The 17,492-nt window shown below is 54.3% G+C and overlaps 8 protein-coding genes across 8 annotated transcripts; 5 read left to right on the top strand and 3 right to left on the bottom strand.

The window, feature by feature from the left end:
• Positions 1 to 4,095: 4,095 nt before the first annotated feature.
• Positions 4,096 to 5,262, top strand: LTR77_007162 (uncharacterized protein; the record flags this gene model as incomplete). Its single annotated transcript, XM_064804399.1, has 2 exons — positions 4,096 to 5,029; positions 5,081 to 5,262. The coding sequence occupies 2 exons, from the start codon at positions 4,096 to 4,098 to the stop codon at positions 5,260 to 5,262; spliced, it is 1,116 nt and encodes a 371-aa protein (XP_064657169.1).
• A 388-nt stretch (positions 5,263 to 5,650) lies between these two features.
• Positions 5,651 to 6,064, bottom strand: LTR77_007161 (uncharacterized protein; the record flags this gene model as incomplete). The annotated part of the gene is made up of 3 exons (XM_064804398.1): positions 5,651 to 5,754; positions 5,814 to 5,936; positions 5,992 to 6,064. The coding sequence occupies 3 exons, from the start codon at positions 6,062 to 6,064 to the stop codon at positions 5,651 to 5,653; spliced, it is 300 nt and encodes a 99-aa protein (XP_064657168.1).
• A 651-nt stretch (positions 6,065 to 6,715) lies between these two features.
• Positions 6,716 to 7,319, bottom strand: LTR77_007160 (uncharacterized protein; the record flags this gene model as incomplete). The annotated part of the gene is made up of 2 exons (XM_064804397.1): positions 6,716 to 6,910; positions 6,969 to 7,319. 2 exons carry the CDS (start codon positions 7,317 to 7,319, stop codon positions 6,716 to 6,718), a joined length of 546 nt encoding a protein of 181 aa, XP_064657167.1.
• Positions 7,320 to 7,924: 605 nt separating this feature from the next.
• On the top strand, positions 7,925 to 8,737 carry LTR77_007159 (uncharacterized protein; the record flags this gene model as incomplete). Its single annotated transcript, XM_064804396.1, has 1 exon — positions 7,925 to 8,737. One exon carries the CDS (start codon positions 7,925 to 7,927, stop codon positions 8,735 to 8,737), a length of 813 nt encoding a protein of 270 aa, XP_064657166.1.
• A 656-nt stretch (positions 8,738 to 9,393) lies between these two features.
• LTR77_007158 (uncharacterized protein) lies at positions 9,394 to 11,259 on the top strand (the record flags this gene model as incomplete). The annotated part of the gene is made up of 7 exons (XM_064804395.1): positions 9,394 to 9,445; positions 9,494 to 9,527; positions 9,587 to 9,607; positions 9,665 to 9,945; positions 10,005 to 10,135; positions 10,186 to 10,696; positions 10,757 to 11,259. 7 exons carry the CDS (start codon positions 9,394 to 9,396, stop codon positions 11,257 to 11,259), a joined length of 1,533 nt encoding a protein of 510 aa, XP_064657165.1.
• Positions 11,260 to 11,570: 311 nt separating this feature from the next.
• On the top strand, positions 11,571 to 13,995 carry LTR77_007157 (uncharacterized protein; the record flags this gene model as incomplete). Its single annotated transcript, XM_064804394.1, has 3 exons — positions 11,571 to 13,186; positions 13,258 to 13,636; positions 13,693 to 13,995. The coding sequence occupies 3 exons, from the start codon at positions 11,571 to 11,573 to the stop codon at positions 13,993 to 13,995; spliced, it is 2,298 nt and encodes a 765-aa protein (XP_064657164.1).
• A 171-nt stretch (positions 13,996 to 14,166) lies between these two features.
• LTR77_007156 (uncharacterized protein) lies at positions 14,167 to 15,451 on the bottom strand (the record flags this gene model as incomplete). The annotated part of the gene is made up of 3 exons (XM_064804393.1): positions 14,167 to 14,335; positions 14,397 to 15,238; positions 15,299 to 15,451. The coding sequence occupies 3 exons, from the start codon at positions 15,449 to 15,451 to the stop codon at positions 14,167 to 14,169; spliced, it is 1,164 nt and encodes a 387-aa protein (XP_064657163.1).
• Positions 15,452 to 16,222: 771 nt separating this feature from the next.
• On the top strand, positions 16,223 to 17,343 carry LTR77_007155 (uncharacterized protein; the record flags this gene model as incomplete). Its single annotated transcript, XM_064804392.1, has 3 exons — positions 16,223 to 16,649; positions 16,697 to 16,908; positions 16,963 to 17,343. The coding sequence occupies 3 exons, from the start codon at positions 16,223 to 16,225 to the stop codon at positions 17,341 to 17,343; spliced, it is 1,020 nt and encodes a 339-aa protein (XP_064657162.1).
• Positions 17,344 to 17,492: the final 149 nt, after the last annotated feature.

Here is a 17,492-nt window from a genome sequence, read left to right as displayed (position 1 = left end):
GCTCAAACGCCACGTGCCGTTTGCGGCTAGCGCACATGCCTGAGGGCTGAGGCATGGAGGGCCGTTCCAAGAGCCTGGAATCCACTTTCACAACATTCACATGCAACAGCATTCCTTCCTCACGTTGGTGCAGATGTCCGTTGACTATATCTTGTGAGTTGTCGAAGAGACACATGGTTCAATGCCGCGTCCCACATATAAAGGCTGCAAGCAATGGACAGTGAAAGAGGCCAACCGGGCCAGAGCGAGCCGTCTGATGAATCTTCTCACACACGAGGAGCCCGCCGAAGGGAGTGATGTAGCCTTTTCGGGCTGTCTGGTTTTGGGAGAAGGCTGCCAGACATGCCCGCTGGGCCGCTTTCACTGTCTGAGGCTTAAGCCGCGAACAGTAAAAGGGGCCAACTAGTTCAGAGTGAGCTGTGTGAAATGGACCTTCTCGCAGACCAGGACAGCTTGCCGATGATAGTGATGTGGCCCTTTCAGGAACGTTTGGATCTCGGAGAAGACTGCTAGGTGTGAGGTGGGCCGCTTTCACTGTCCCTCGCTCAAGCAACAGACAGTGAAAGGGGCCAACCGTTCCATCTGGCAGTCTTCTATGAGACGAAGTTGCGGCCAAAACGACCAGATCACTCGCGTCGGCGTCGGCGAATCGTCACTATCTGTGAGAAGATCCCTCACTTTGCTCACCCTGCCCTAGTTGGCCCGTTCCACTGTCGACGGCTTGCGGCCCAAAGCGTGGAGAGAGTGGTCGTGCGGCACGTACTTCGGACGAGCCTGCGGAAAGACTCCTCCGGTTGAAGAGTCGTCAGAATCGCGGACCACAAAGCGACCGCGGCGAAGTGGTGCGCACTACGAATCTGGCCGGTGATTGAACTTTTGCGAGGACTCTCAGAAGGCACGATATGTGATCCTAACGAAGTTGCCGACGCAACAGAGATGCAACCCCGGCACACTGTGGAGCCGTTGCTGTTGAAGCTCGAACCAGTTTACTGATGCCGAGCTCCAGCAAGGATACCACGAGGAGGAATCAGGACGGCCTGTTGAGAAGACTTGCTGAAGATGCGTCGAGTCGGTCGTTGTGACTTGAGCGCCAGCAAGGCCGCTGGATCAAGGAGGGACCGGCGAGAACCAACGAATCTCCCATCCAGGAAGACCGGCGAGAACCAACGAATCTCCCATCCAGGGAGACCCGCGAGAACTAACGAGTCTCACCCAGGAAGCCGGCGAGAACCAACGAGTCTCATCCAGGAAGATCGGCGAGAACCAACAAGTCTCATCCAGGAAGCCAGCGAGAACCAACAAAGCCCATCCACGAGGCTCTGCACCGTTGTGGCGGGTTGAGGGAGAGATCGGCGGAGACGCCGCCGAGCAGGCTGGTGACTTGGTTCGCGGTGGACTGGAGCTCGCCACATCTCAACGGCAAAAATGTCGTGAGGTGGAGACAAGCCATGGCGATTGCAACCACACAGCTCCTCTCAAATCGAAGCCGCGCCGTTGCCTTCCCACACTTGGTGGATCCTGCACACCAAACCTCTTGTCTCAAGCTCTACGCCGCCGACTGATCCCACCCCTCCAAACGCTGTCCCGTTGTCAAACCACGCAACGATGCAAAGACCAGCCGACCACACTCTTGAACTCGGCACATCGTCCAAAACCAGCGTCCAGATTATCGTTGATATCCGCGAGCTTCAGCGACACGAGTCTCTCCCAAGCCGATCAGAACGGACGCTGCGACTACGCCGGCGAACAAGAGCCAACATCTTCTGCGAATGCCCGTTCCACCTCCGGCTCGACAACCAGTGTTCCTTGCGTCTTTCCGACCGTTCCGGTGTGGTGTGCCCTCCATGAGTCGATTCACACTGACGTTAATGGCGCCCATCTACCCGGAGAGTCGATGTGATCCATAGTGTTCTGCGAGCAGAGGTTGAGCAAAAGCAGTCGACAGACATTACAAGTACAAGTGGCTCCCGCCAGGAGACTCAATGACTCTCCACGACACCCGGACACCACAGCTCACAGCTATTCAACACATTATCATTTGGACGTATGTCATCTCTTACCATACACAATGCATGACCTGGCAGCGATTTCAACGCCGTCTTGCCCGGGATTGTACATCAAAGACTTCCATGAGCTCCTCTCTGGCTAACCTCATCTGCTCCCGATTGTACCGCACCTCGCAACCACACGATTTGGAAAATCTGCACGACAACAACAAACACACCGTCAAAGTGTTGGAACCATGTTCTTGCTTCCCAGGATCGGAGTCTCATTCGCCAGCCACATCATTGTGGAAGCATCTCTACACGACTACTTCAGGAAATCTGTTCTTCCATGATCAGCATCGCGACAATGTTTGCACTTCTGCCACATTGCGACGGGCTCGGTTTGGAGAGCCTTCACCTATGCAGCTTGGTGCCGCGACAAGCTCAACGCTTGTCGCGGCACCAAGCTCTGCGGTGAACGCTTTCCAAGAGAGTTCCGCAATGATGGTAGATGGCGAACAGCTGTCGCTGGTGGGACTGATGATCTTTCCCGTCATCGCTATCTTCGGACACCATCTAGATCAGGACTTTCGAACCCAACGCCGCTCTGCTTCGTTGCTGGAAGACGCGTTCCGGATCCACTCTCGATGGCACTAAGGCAATTCGTCCATCGAGACCCAAGGCTGCGTCCGCTCACTGGGACACTCTCGAGTCTGCTGCGTCTTACCAGGTGTACCGGCTGCCTACGCAACCAATCCACCATATTTCAACTCACCTTCTACGAGTTCCACGGACGACCCCGACAACTGTACAATTTCTACGACTTCTACACGTCCTCAAACCTTACGACTTTACGATCTTGACAGCTCTCAAATTTCCGCCACTTTGACGACTCCTGCGACTGCTTCGACTTCACATTTACAACGACTCCGCGACCTATGCGCCCGAAAAGGTTATCACGATTTACACGACTCCGCGACTTCTTGACTTTTACCGACTTCACGACTTCACACGATTAGATTGGTATGCGATTGCAATGTTTGTTGCGGTATTTAGAAAGACGTTTGGGGAACGGCGGAGGTACCGAGGGTGTTGTGGTGTAACGAGCTCGAGACAATGGATGGTGGAAGAAGATGGGGACGATGGGCGGTGCAAGGGGTTTGATATAGGACCGGGAGGAGGAGAGGGAATGGTGAGCGGGTGCAAGCGGGCACGGCAGGGAGGACACAGATGCCATGCAGGATGGCGAGGATCAATCACGGAACATTCGGTCGATGCGGGTCGACGCACGCGGTTGGAAGGACCGAAGGATGGGTCAGGAGGCTCGAAGGGATGGAATATTGGCGTTGCAGTCAAGAGACGGACAAGTTGAGGAGATTGTGCAGTGGGATGAGCATCATGATTGGAAGGAAGTACCGGCGATTGTTTGAGGGGGAGTGGTGGAAGCTTCTGAGGTGGGCGGGCGGGATGGTGCATTGCTGTCTGAGGTGGTCCGCGAACCCGGCCACATGATGATGCAAATCGACTGAGAAGCCAGGCACGTGAAGGCGCATTTCCAGCACAAGGACCTCATTGCGACAAAGCAAAACCACGGACCATCCCGAGCCTTGTGCATCACCAACGCTTACTATCCAAGCATCGCAGCAATCGGGTTCTCGCAGCTTCGCACACAAAGTTTGGTGCAGGTTCGCCTACCAGCCACATGCCACACGAGGGCTCTGCGACCATACCCGGAGTTACAGCACCCCTCGTACGACGCTCGTGCGATCACATTCACGATGACCAAACGCACAGTCTCTGCTCTATGGAATCAGAGCTAATGAGCGCCTAAGACAGCCATTCGAGTCAGTGGACCGGTCTTAACCGGGGTTAGTATATGCATTCACCGACGACATCTCTGAAAGATCCCCAATGCTACGGTCTAGTTATGAGACACTCGCTCTCGGCCATGGAGTTTGTCGGTGTTCTCAATGGCACGACATTCGACGCTGCTGGTCCCAGCTCAGAGAGTTGTAGGTATAAGAAAGGTCGTGCCTGGGGGACATGGAAGTAACACAGCAACTCGATACCATTTCATTCTTTAACAAATCTCTCTAAACCAATCCACATCATGGCACACGAACTACCAACCCACCACCGCGCTCTTGTCCTCGAGGACCGAGAAGCCGGCTTCCAGGTAAAGCAAGTCTCAACCCCTCGACCAACACACGGAAGCACCGTCGTTCGTATCCTCTCAGCAGCAGTCCTCTCCTACCATCGGGAAGTCTACACCGGCGAGAGACCATACGCGCACCCACTGCCACTGGTCGGCGGCCTGAGCGCAGTTGCCCGGGTGGTAGCCCCCGGTCCCGATACAGCGCTGCTTGAGCCCGGAAAGCTTGTGTACGTCGACTGCGTGATCCACGGTCGTGACGACCCCTCCGCCACCTTCCTATCCGCGATCCACGAAGGCGGCAGCCCGGGCAGCAAGAAGCTGATGCGGGACGTCTGGCGCGATGGGAACTTCGCTGAGTACGCGAACGTGCCGCTGGAGAATTGTATCCCGCTCGACGAGGCGAAGCTGTGCAAGAAGCTGGGCTACACGCACCAGGATCTGATGTATCTCAGCTACCTCCTGGTCCCATACGGCGGCTTGCGGGACATCGGTGTCCAGCCTGGCGATACAGTGACGATCTTTCCGGCTACCGGAGGCTTCGGAGGTGCAGGCGTGCAAGTCGCCGTAGCCATGGGTGCCAAAGTCATCGCCATGGGGCGCAACGAGCAGGGACTCGCGAGGCTTAGAGAACACGTGCGCAGCCGAACTCCTAATGCGGTCGTTGAAACAGTGCAGACCACCGGCGACGAAGGCAAAGACGCCGAAGCCTTGCAGGCTGTCGGACCGATCGATGCGATCCTTGATCTAACGCCACCGGCTGCTGCGAAGTCGCCGCATCTGAAGAGTGCAGCGACTGCTTTGAGGAAGGGAGGACGGATGAGCTTGATGGGGTTTGGCGACTTCTCTATCTCTGGGTGGAAGGTCATTTCGGATGATATCACGATGAAAGGTATGATTGGGAGACACAGCACTGCATTCTGAGATGCTGATCATTCCGCAGGGAAGCTCATGTACTCGCGCGAAGACATGGTGCAATTCGTGAAGATGCTCGAGAACGGCGCGTTCCCGAAAGGTGCAGACTTGGTCGATGTCAAGACATTTGCGCTTGAGGAATGGAAGGAGGCATTCGATGCTGCGGCGGAGTATATGGGCATTGGGAGGCTAGTGACTCTCGTGCCGTGATGCGTCTCTAGAAGTCCCTAAGGCTGAGATCTCCACTCAAGGCATTCGCCGGCAAGCGAGGGACAGTGGAAGCGGTCGACCAGGTGTCCAGGTCAGAGCGAGCCAATTGATAACTCTCTCACAGACAAGGAAGACCCGCCCACGGGAGTGATATTTCCTTCTGATGTCCATTGAGGTCTAGGAGAAGACTGCACGACATGCAAGGTGGGCCGCTTTCACTGTCCATCGATTGGCCGGTTTGTTGAAGGCGTCTGATCCGTCTTCCAGGCATGGTTTTAATTCAGAGCGATCAAACCGAGAGTAGGAACGTTTCCGTGATACAGCAATCGTCGTCTCATACATGATAGACTATCGACACAGCATATCTTCATCAAAGAGTCTTCAGAGTTTAAGCAGCACCATGCTCCTTAAGAACCTCCTTACTATGTTGCTTCGCCTCTTCCGAAGTGTTTGGGTTGCTCAAGTTGGCCTTGTGTCCCCCGATCACGTTGCCTGTCCCATATTCCGTTAGCGTGCACCCAAGGATGTCCACCCGTCCATTGCTAACATACCCTCGTTCCCCATGCCCGCGGTAGGAGCATCGTCGCCCTGCTTGTCCTCGGAGTAGAATGCGTCTTCTCCACCCAGCTCCTTCAACGCCTGTCGGCTGGCTTGCTTGGACGCTTCGGAGGTGTCTAATAGGGTCAGTATAGATCCATTGCAAGAATACTTCAGGCGGGTGTCGCTTACTTGGGTTCGAGAGGTTAGCCTTATGGCCATTAGCCATGTTGCTGCGCTCTTCTGGGCTGAGGTTGGCGGACATTTTTGCTGGTTGAATTGAATGTGTGGATGTTTGTTTCTAAGGGTAGAGGTTGTGGCGAGAAGGAAGTAGGAGAGCTTCAATGGGAGTAACACCCCACCAAGTCACCCTCCCAAGACACAAGCAGAAATGACGAAGTGGTGTCGTCAAGTGCAGCTCCACATCGAGTTGTGCAGCTTAGATCGATCCTGACAACGCTCCGAACCAATGGACACATCTCGTTTGGCTCGACGGAAGTCAGAAACAGGTTGTTGTGGATGTCATGCAGGTACAGGTGCGGGATGAGGTGCAGTTGGATGCGTCTAGGTCGCGGTCCGCGGGGTTGCGAGAATGACACTGTGACGTCCTATACACTCTAAGATTACGATATTCGTGGGGTAGTGGGTGAGACATGTAGAGCTCAGCTATTGTGTTTGCCGTGTTTGGAACAGGTGTTCCCTTCGACAGGTCGAAAGCTAGCTGGCAGAGATTCGACATGTCTACCGTACGAGTTCCCCTCCCTGCGCAGCGCTTTGCAAAGTGACAACGCGACGTGGTCGTCCATAAGGTTCTCGTGAATGCGAAGTGCTCACAAGCCGCCGAGCTGTCCGTCGTTTCCAGCATGCGGACGTCGATGAGGAGGCGATCCCCTTGGGCAGCTCCGGTAAGAAGTCTTCATACAAGACTGACAGGGCCTGCCTCCTCCCATCGCGCAACCCAGGCGACGCCAATAAATAACAACCACATGCCCATCCAGATGGCGCTGAAGGTACCGCCTCCAAGACCATATACGAGTATGCCAAACGACATGACCAGTAAAAGGTGCACGAGCGCTGCAAAAAGAAGGAACGCGTCGAAGTGGAAGCGGCTCTGATATCCATATTAGCACCCAAAGTCACCCCTGTCGTCCATTGGATCAGGAACATACCACTCTCGCCCCAAAAACAATCTTATCTCCCTGCGCGTCTCCAATCACAGAAAGACACCACGCCAGGAAGACGAACGCAACAATGTCCATCGCCAGCCAGATGATAAAAGCAAGCCCGCTCTTGCTGTGCAGCAGAATGATCAGAAAGTACGCTTCGAGGCCCGTCCTTTCGCAAAGAATTAAGATCATGCCGATGCGGCGTAGCACGTCGCCCCAGGAAAAACGGCCGAGAGGACTGAAGCTGCTGATCGAGAAGGGCCATATCGAAGTCATGCCGGGGCAGTTGCGGTTGATGGCCGGTGGCTGCCGGGGCTGGTTGTAGTCGTGGATGGTGTTAATGCGGGGGGCCATGGTGAGGATGTTCTTCGAATGGTTCTTCGAGAGTTGCGGCGAGCGGGGATGGTGTGGTGCGAGTTGTGCTGTTGGCTTTGATAACTGGCAAGCGAGAAGCAGAAGATAAATGCGGAAGCGTCTACCTAGGTAGTTATAGAGAAGGAAGAGAAAGGATATGAAGTATTGAAAGGACGCCTACGGTTCTCTGTTGCTATTAATTCCATCCTTACAGGCGCAGCAACTTGAAGTCGTCTTGGCTGCGACGGCGCTTGGGGCTGGAGTGATCCTACGAACAGCCCAAGGGCCGTCAGGTGCTTCTCAGCGCCGTGCACGTCAGTCAGCTCATCTGTCTTGACCAAAGTATCATCTCGAATATGGTTTCCCACCAGAGCGCCTAATGCGTTCCTCAGTAAGATCGAAGAAAATTGATGTTGAAGAGAAAACGCAGATGAGCATGAATGGTATCGAAATGGAGGACCTTCCAAGTATAGGGCCTTCCGAGGTCGGGCAAACTCCGTCGATGATCGATCTCCCCAGCACGAGCCACGATCACGAGTAAGATAAGAGGTCGGGTTGTCTCTCTAGCTCAACAAACAAGTTCATTCCAGCAAAAGCCACTTAACATGGCCTCCCGGCTGACGAGGTCCGTCGAGAGCATGCCCGGGAGCCTCCGGTCCATGTATCGATCCGTGCCAACTACCTGCTTCCTCCAGGCACGAAGAGGCAATGCCACAACCATTGATAAGAAGCCAAAGCTCATCGACCTAAGTCGCGAGCTATACCACCGCAGCCCGGCTCATCCATTCCATCCTCCAGTCGTTTTGACACCGTGGGATGTCCATCAGCCTAAGCGTGCAGGAAACACAGTCCTACGCAGTGCATCGTACGCACTCTCTATGAGTGACCATGCCGGAACCCACGTCGACGCCCCAAAGCACTTTGATCCGACACCTGGTGCCCTCTCCATCGACCAGATGCCGATCGAGGACTTCTACACAGAAGCCATATGCTTGGACCTTTCCCACGTCGAGCTCAAGGCAACGATCAGCGTCAAGGAAATGGAAGATGCTCTTGCCGCCAGCGGGCAGGAGATCAAGCAGGGTGACACAGTCATGGTCTATATGGCGTTCAATAAACGCGTGCCGTTCGACGACCCGCGGTGGCAACATGACTTTCCAGGACTGTCTCTGGAAGCAGTCCACTGGCTTGCGGACAAAGGCGCTAAGATTTTCGGTGTGGAGGCCATTAGCCCTGCTCCAGAAGGCGAACCAAACTTCCAAGCTCATAATGCGTGTGGTGAGCGAGGCATTACTCATATAGAGGGGCTTGACAACCTGGACGCTGTTGTGAACAAGAGATTTCGGTTCATGGGCTTTCCTTTGAAGATACGTGAGGGTAGTGGTGGACCTATGAGAGCAGTTGCTTTGCTTGAGTGAATAGCGAGGGCCATTGACAGATGGGCTGTATTGTCTACATCTATCAGCAGTAAGCTTGAAGTACCACACACCGTGGCTATGCTTCATAAGTCCCCAACCACGCATGCTCTTTCTCAAACAGTCGAACCATATTTGGCTGCTTCTTGACCCCAGCTATTTTCAGGCCTCTGTCCTCCGACAGATTTGCTTTTCACACAGTGTTAAATTTGCCAAGAGTGGAGGAGCTGGGAATCCTGACATCAACCCCCCAACTCCGGCGGAAGCACCAGCGACCCATTTCTTGATCCTGGGTTCCTAGCCGTAGTCAGGCCACTGTTCTCTGCCGAGCGCCAAAGCTGTGTCTTGCCGTGCAAGCAAGGGCAAGTGGAAGTTGTCGAAAGATTTCGCCGTGGTACTTGATGCTAGCCTACCGGAGGTCGACGCCGGCTATCCACCCTCCGTGCCCTCTGGAGTAGGCTATCAGCCACGTGCAAACCTTCAGGGCAATTTCGGGACCTCAGCGCAGTCAGAGCCTTCCCGAAAGGCCTTCTAACTCTCGGGACTTCTCCCCAGATCGTGCTATTCAAGGGTCACTGACCAGTAGTGCGAGTGGAGTCAATTCAACTTACCTACTGGCTAGACATTGGCTGTGTGATGAGCTTTGACTACATGTACCTATGTCTCCTCGATTCATCTCGGAGCATGCAACGAAGTACAACTACTTCTGCGGTATGCAACACCTTGATAAGATCGACGACTGTTGCTAACGGTCAGCAGCTATCACAGTGTGCACAGGATCGTTGTTATGGGGGTACGACATGAACAAGCAAACCCTTCCCCTACCTTGAAGGATCGCTAATTTTGACCCAGCTACGACTCGGGTATCTTTGCGTATGTCAACCACAAGCAGCAGTAGGTCTTTGCCGCTGACCGCCCACGGATCTCCAGCACAGCTCAGGCGCAAGAGTACTTCGAGATCAAGTTCCACCCAAGCCCCTCAATCCTCGGAGCCATCATCTCGACATACACAGCAGGCGGCGCGGTGGGTTGTCTCTTCTCATGGCCAATCGGCCATCGTGCAGGCCGCCGCGGCACCATGAGGATAGGTGGAGTGATCGCTATCATCGGGACGACTCTGCAGACCGCGGCGGTGAATGTGGGCATGTTGATCACCGGTCGATTGATCGCAGGTTTGGCCATTGGTATCATCTACTTCGCCATCCCGCAATGTGAGTACCTGCGACGGGCAACGGCGTACGAGTACGAAGTTTGCTGAGTGATTGAGAAGACCAGTCTGAGATTGCGCCGCCGGAACACCGCGGTAGTATCGTAGGATTGCATCCCCAGTTCATTGGGTTTGGGTACGCCTTGAGCAATTGGATCGGCTTCGCGGTGTCGTACAGCCATGGCCAGTTCACCGTAGGCGTCCTTCCTGATCTCGTTGGCAAGGTACCGCTGACAAGACCCAGTACGCCTTCCCTGTCGGTCTCCAGATACTATGGGCGGTTATCCTGCTCGTCTGTACCTTCTTCCTTCCAGAATCGCCTCGATTCCTTATCGAGCAAAGCCGCAACGAAGACGCTTTCAACATCATGAAGCGCTTCCGCAAGGGCGACGAGGCATACGTCCGGAAAGAGTTCAAGCAGATGGTAGACCAGATCAATTGGGAACAGGAGAATGAGGTCTCGTCCATTGTCGGGATCATGCGCAAACCGAGCTACCGGAAGCGGCTGTTCCTGGGATGTTTCGTTCAGTTCGCCCAGCAGATCTGCGGGATTTCGGCGATCAATTATTATCAGACTAAGATGTATGTCTCGCTTGGTATAAGAGGGCCGACGGTACTGGCACTTGCTGGGGTTTGGGGATTGACTGGTCCGCTGGCGAATTTGTTCTGTCTGGCTTTTGTTATTGATAGAGTGAAGAGACGAACGATGTTCATCTGGGGTTCGTTTGGAATGGCCTTGGATATCTCGATTGTTAGTAAGTACATACCGCAAATTGTCATGCTGCGCCTTCTGCATGGCTGATGGAGCGGAACAGTGGCCATTGTAGCCATCTATAGCGGAGGGCCGAACACTGTTGCAAATAGCTTCGGGGTAGTCTTCCTGATTCTATTCGGCGTCATCTTCAGTCTCAGCTGGAACGCCGGGGCCCCTGTGTACTGCACCGAGATCTTTCCCCAGAACATTCGGGCAACTGGAGGTGCGATTGGCACGTTCATGTCATTTCTCGTCCAGGTCATCCTCGCACAGGCGTCTCCGACGGCGCTCAACAACGTTGGATGGCAAGTCGTGCAATGGCTACATTCGTATCGAATACGTTCGCTGATGACGAGCAGGCGCTACTACATCTTCTTTCTGGTGCTGAACCTCTTTTGTGCGGCGTGCGTTTGGTTCCTCTTACCAGAAACGTTCGGCAAGAGTTTGGAGGAGGTCTCGGAAGTTTTTGGTGACACTTTTGTTACGATTCACATGGACGATGCCGTTCCCGCCGAGAAGTTGCAAGTAACGAACCGTGTGGAGGGAGTAGAGTTGAAGGCATGAGGAGTGATGCGGTTCGAGCGGTTAAATAACTTGTTCAAAAGCAATTTTACTCAACATGCAATAAGCAGTTGCTATCTGGTCGATCTCGTGGATGGGGACTCGGTCTCCTTCAAGTAGTTGTGCTCTGCCGCTCGTAGTGATCAGTTTCAGGGATGAACGATTGTGGGGAAGTCGTAGACGGGTCATTGTCGACCGAGATTGAGAAGGCCGAGACACGGCAAGTGGCTGGAGACATGGGCCTCGCCCGACTTCACCTCGTGTCGTCCAATCACCCCTTTCGTTAGATTTCATCTTGTGCCCGGGAACACGAGATGGAACCGGAGAAGAGGAAGCGCATCACGAAAGCATGCGACAGCTGCAACCGCCACCGATCAAAGTGCGATGGACAGCTTCCGTGTTCGAGATGTAAGGATATTGCCGCCGAATGCTCGTACGAACGCGTCTCGCGTCGACATGGGAGAGTCAGCAAGTCGAGGAGAGCCACGACTGCAGGAACTTCGGTATCTAGCAGGGAGCGCTCAGCACTGCCGAATGACCGACAGGCCGCCGGTACTGGTCACTTCGATGTCGTGCCTCCTTCTGAGAACATGATGCGGTCCAGTACGGCACACTTGCCAGCCCTTCCGCCGGGCACGCCATGGTTTACGAACGATATCCCATATGCTGACGTCTATGGTGACCATTCCATCAACTGGCTGAATGAGACGTGGGCTCAGAATCTCGATCCTGGAAATGCAATGTATGCAATGTATCCCACCGCCTTTCAGTCGCTTGAAACGGCGCATCGAGCATCGGACCGGGCATCTACTGTTGAAGAAGCCCTAGGATCTTCATCGGCTCAGCAGCAGACGCTCAAGTACCCTGTCCTGGCTCCCTTGATGCCGTTCGTAAGCCGGCATATCTCGACTTCAATGGCGTGCCATTTACTGGAGTCCTACGTTGAAGATGTCGCAGAAGGTGTGCATTCGCCGTCTTCACCGCTACTGCTAGCGCACATCTTCAGAAGGGACACACTTCTCACCCAAGATCAACCTCGCAGTTGCACGCCAGCACTCCTCGCCAGCATGCTGTTAGTTGCGGCTCATACTACGGAGTACCCCTTCTTCGGTGGAGCCCCGGCAGCTAGGGACCGCCTACAGAGGAATCTACTCCGTCTTTCTCTGGCTCTAATGGATAGATCTTCCGAGGCTGGACAACGGCGGGCTGCTGATCTTCGAACGGACAAGCACGATATCAGCGAAGCTAATCAGTCAGCTTCCGTCACCAGCCCAAGTCCATCAAGTTACAAGAGGCCGAGGACCGCATACATCGATGATACCGCAACCTACATGCACGTCGCTCTGGTAACAATGACGACGGAAACAAAGCCTCCAGGTTTGCATTTCTTCAGAATAGCATTTCAACTCGCTAAAGAGTATCGGTTGAATCGGGATCCCGGAGCACCAGCAGCGGCAGCAAGATATGGTGGTAATGAAGCTGTCCCCAAGACAGAGATGAACGGGACCCAGGATGGTGACCGACACAATGAATTGGACGACGAAGACGACACGAGTGGTGCTGCGTCCCCCATGAGCGTCAGCGACGATGCCGTCGTGGAACACAGCAGCGACCATTGGACCGTTGAAGCAACAGCAGAGGAAGGCGAAGAGCGCAGGCGCCTCTGGTGGAGCCTTTATGTCTGGGATCGTCATCTTGCGATTAGATACAACAGTCCTCTGTCAATCAAGGACAGCGAGTCGCAGGACGTACACCTACCGATTCCTGACACCACCTGGCAGACCTGTAGCAGCCCTTCATCACGACCTGATCTGAATGGTAATCTGGGACCCCGAGGTCCGCCTTTGACAGTCACAGGCAATGGTATTTTCGATGTTCTTGTGCCGTTGATGTGCATTCTTGGGCAGATCATAGACATGCATCATGTTGCGTGAGTATTCTCAATCCTAATAACCTTCCCTGTGGAGGCCTCTGGGATATCTGCTAATCCTCGCCACCAAGCTACCACCCGCGCGTCGAGCGCAGCTCTTCCAACCTCGTTGCAGATGCCTACACAACAGCCATCACCCAACAACTGAACGAACTGGCGCCCTCCATCGCAGCCTTGGAAAGAAGCCTTCCAACGTTCACAGCGACTGGGTCGGCACAAAGCCACGAAGCTGTGCAACACAACCGCCTTTTGAGCTGCCATGCTCGCTTCCTGCTCCATCTGCTGCACTCTCTGCTCGGTGTGTCCTGGGACAAACTGACGCTAGTCGAACGCAGTCACGACTGGATGCAGACGCAACGGTTCCCGGAAACGTTTCAGAGATCCCTGGTGGCTGCTGATTGCGTGAATGATATGATGAAAATAATGCCGGATTTGGGGTACAAAGCAATGGTGAGTCCTTTCTCAAGTTTGGTACTCCTAACGTCACTGATCCGTCGCTACGCCAGTTCTTCGGCATATTCCTCTACCACGGAGTCACGCTCCCCTGGGCCGTGACAGTTGTAACAGCCAGCCGCCGTGGAGTCCCCGATGCCAAGGTGGTCGGAGCGCTTGAAGTATATGTGCGTGCTTTCGAGGCGTCGAATTGCACTCATCAAGCTGAATACTTGCGGAAGATGCGGAAGTTGGTCTTGTTGACGCTCAAAGAAGTGCAGTCTGGGACGCCGTTGTCAAAGACTGAACAGCATTTGCGGAAACATATTTTGAAGCTATACCGATGGAGTGGGGATGGTACTGGTCTTGGGCTTTGAATGATAGGGTGTGTCGGGATATGTTATATCCTCTATGGTGCTCGGAGGCCACAGATCACACGACTCCAAGTGCACACATCTTGGCTTTTGGACGACAGAGCCCACCGCCACCACTCACTGCCACCGAGAGCTCCGCAGTACGATCACCTCGTTGCAACAGGTACCTTCCAGCTAAAAGGCGTCCTTCTTCATCACCAGCGCTCGCATATGCATGCCAAAGACGAACAGCCAGGCCCCGACGATCAAAGCGGTGAACACCGACACGACCCACTGCACACCATCGCTCGGAATTTCGGCTCCAAGCACCCCGACGAGAGACACCAGACCGACGTTTGGGAAACTACCAACCCGTTAGCGATTGCCCAAGCGGAAGTTCGCAGGGTCTATAGGGCCATACTCACATGAAGCCGTACCAAGTCAAATGGAAAGACATCTGGTTTGCCCTTCTCAAAATACAAAAGAAGGCCATCAGGAACAAGAACAATGCCATGCCAACGATCGCGACACCAAAGACCAAGGCCATGACCTGGCAGACCACCCCCGCGATCGGGATCTCCGCGAAGACGGCATAATGTGTGGGCACCACCGCAGCCATCTTGAGGAACGCAAGGGGTGCATACGATGGAGGCCCCACCGCAAGCATCATTGCAGGTCTCTTGTCAGGACCTGGCAATCCAGCGCAGTAGAGCCTCCAGAGGTAGATCCCATCTACTGGAAGACTCAGCAAGAACCCGACACCGGAGTAGATCAGGCCTGTGATCAGGACCGGAAATGCCTGCGCCTCGCCGAGGCATTCCGCGAGACTTCCCGTCATGACACCCGTGAGGATGAGAGGAAACAGTGGTAGCAACCAAGCTGGCGTCATGTCCTTCGATTCCAGTGCGTTTATGTGTGCGAGCATGATGAACATCCCAACACTGGCGCAAAGCGCGAAGATGATCCAGATCCAGAAGATCGCAAAGAATGTAGTCGCCAGATTGCCGCCTGGAGCAGGGTCAGAGTATTGGATTCCTGCAGTAATGAGACCGAAGGTACTGATCCAGAATGTAGCGAAGAACATGGCTTCGGAAGGCTTGGAGATGCTTTTGATGAGGGTGCGGCGGTTGAGGAGCGCTTTGTTGGTCTTCAGAATGATGGTCAAGAAGTACTCGATGACGCCGACCATGTACACGAGGACGCCGAGAGCGTAGAGCCCCGGAAAGTCGTGGATGGCTTCTTGAGCGTGGAGGAGGGTCGACAGGCCCTAGGGGCAGTGTCAGTACGAGGGCATTCTGAAGCATTGTTGGAGGCCTTCCTGACTTACCAGACTCGTCATCGGCCAGAGATACCACGCCCATGAATCTACTGGCAGTTGACCAAGCCAATGTCGTCCACGTTGAGATGAGCTGCCATGCGGTGCCGGCGGGAGTCGTTCGTTCTCGGAGCTCTCAAGCTTGTCGGCGGCGTCTGGATCCATTGCTGCGGTGTTGGACAGTTCGTGTGCGAGTCCAGAGGGGATTCGACGCTAAGGCTCAAAGAGCATACTCTATATCTTTTGTACACCAGACCATATTCACAGACCCCGTGTGTGACTTGTGTTCACTCAAGGCTATATCGGACATCGAGCCCCACTTTCCCTCATACATCAAGCTGACTTCTCGTCAAACGTGCTTGGTAAAGACCGCTTAGTTTCGACTCCACCAATGTGAGGTTGGACGGTATCGTCATGTCCGTCCGACATCTCAGGCTGTCATACCACGGCCGAGCCTAACGGCATGAAATAACCTCGAGCCGAATGTCCTGGGCCGACCGGATCGTAAGCCTCTCGTGACAGAATATCGTATTCAGGCCGTCACATTCCGACGGTGGGAGAGCAGAGGAGCGACCGAACAATTGGTTCAACGTCCACGAGCTGCAGTGAGCCGAACCTTAGTCTGCACACCGATCGCATCCGCACGAATCGGCGGGTGTTGCGGCGCTGAGGCAGGATTTGCCTATGGTGTTGTTAGCCTTCTCTGTGACACGGAGCCGCAGCCGACTGTCCCAACATGCGCATGCTGAACAGCTCGTGGTTCTGCTGGGGGGAAAGGAGACGTCACTGCGTTGGATGTAATGCTCTTAGAAGAGCAAAGTTACGCGCAGGAAATATATAACATACAGAATTGCCCTTCGTCATGGAGAACAACCAGCGTCTCATTCAGACACTAGAAACGTTAAGTCCATACAACGTCCAACTACCAAGAACACAATGGCATCTTCATCCCGCCATGTCTACCATCTTGAATCTTCCGAACCATCCTTCTCCTCACCTCTAGGATCGATCCGAAAATGCACCGTCGACGAGCTGCCGATCCTCAAAGCCATGTCATTGAAACGCCTGACACTGCAACCCAAAGGCATCCGTGAACCACACTGGCACGCCGACAGCAATGAGCTGACATACTGTCTGTCCGGCAACGCCCTCGTCAACATCATCGACACCCACTCCAACTTCGCCTCGTTCACCATCAAAGCAGGCCAAATGTTTCACATCCCCTCCGGCTCCCTTCACCACATCGAGAACATCAGCGATGACGAACCAGCTGAGTTCCTGGTCTGCTTTCGCCACGAGAAGCCGGAGGATTTCTCGCTTTCTGCCGCGTATGGTGCCATGTCGCCGGCTTTCTTGGGAACACGTACAACCTGCCCGGATCTGCTTTTGATCACATCAAGTTCTCAACAGAGAACAAGGAGATCGTTGAGCGTGGTGGTGTACCGACTATACCGGATACTGCGCACCACCAGGATGTCCACAAATTCGATGTGGAGGGACAGCAGCCTCCCCTCCAAGGTGAGGATATCCGAAGCGCGAGACTTGCGAAGTCAATATATTGGCCGGCTCTGGAGAACGTGGCCATGTACTCCCTTCGCGTGGAGGACAAGGCGATGCGCGAGGTAAGCTGAGTCTCTTCCAGGCTTTCTGAACGTTAGCCGCTGACCTGGCTGCAGCCGCATTGGCATCCCATCACCGCAGAGCTCGGCTACGTCGACAAGGGCCAAGCAAGAATGACCATCCTCGACCCCAGCGGCGAGACGGACACCTACACTCTCGGGCCTGGCGACATGTACTTCATCCTTGCCGCCTATCCACATCAGATTGAAGTCTTGCCGGAGGGTGGGAAGGAGATTCACTTCTGCATCTTCTTCGACCAGCCCATGCCGCTGGATATCGGATACAAGGCGAGTGCTGAAGGCATGCCGCACGAGGCCATGGCGGCGACGTTGGGCATCAAACGCAGGGAGATGCCAAAGATGGAGGGCACATCGAGGGCGCCGCATATTGTTCCAAGGATTAATGATGTGGATGAGGTGAAGGTGTGGACGAAGTAGCGTGGCGGATCATTGCTGTGCTTTGCATTTTCCTAAACAGAAGCGCCTGTATCTGTCAGTTTTATCTGTTGATCGAAGGGTGTGTTTAGAAAGCCTCGTGTTCCAGGTAATGGCTCAGTGTGAACGTGCAAGTTTTGTGATTCTGTTAG

The sequence above is a fragment of the Saxophila tyrrhenica genome (genome assembly GCF_035928015.1).
Source record: "Saxophila tyrrhenica strain CCFEE 5935 chromosome Unknown scaffold_11, whole genome shotgun sequence".
Taxonomy (NCBI): domain Eukaryota; kingdom Fungi; phylum Ascomycota; class Dothideomycetes; order Mycosphaerellales; family Extremaceae; genus Saxophila; species Saxophila tyrrhenica.
This window is presented reverse-complemented; position numbering and strand designations above follow the sequence as displayed.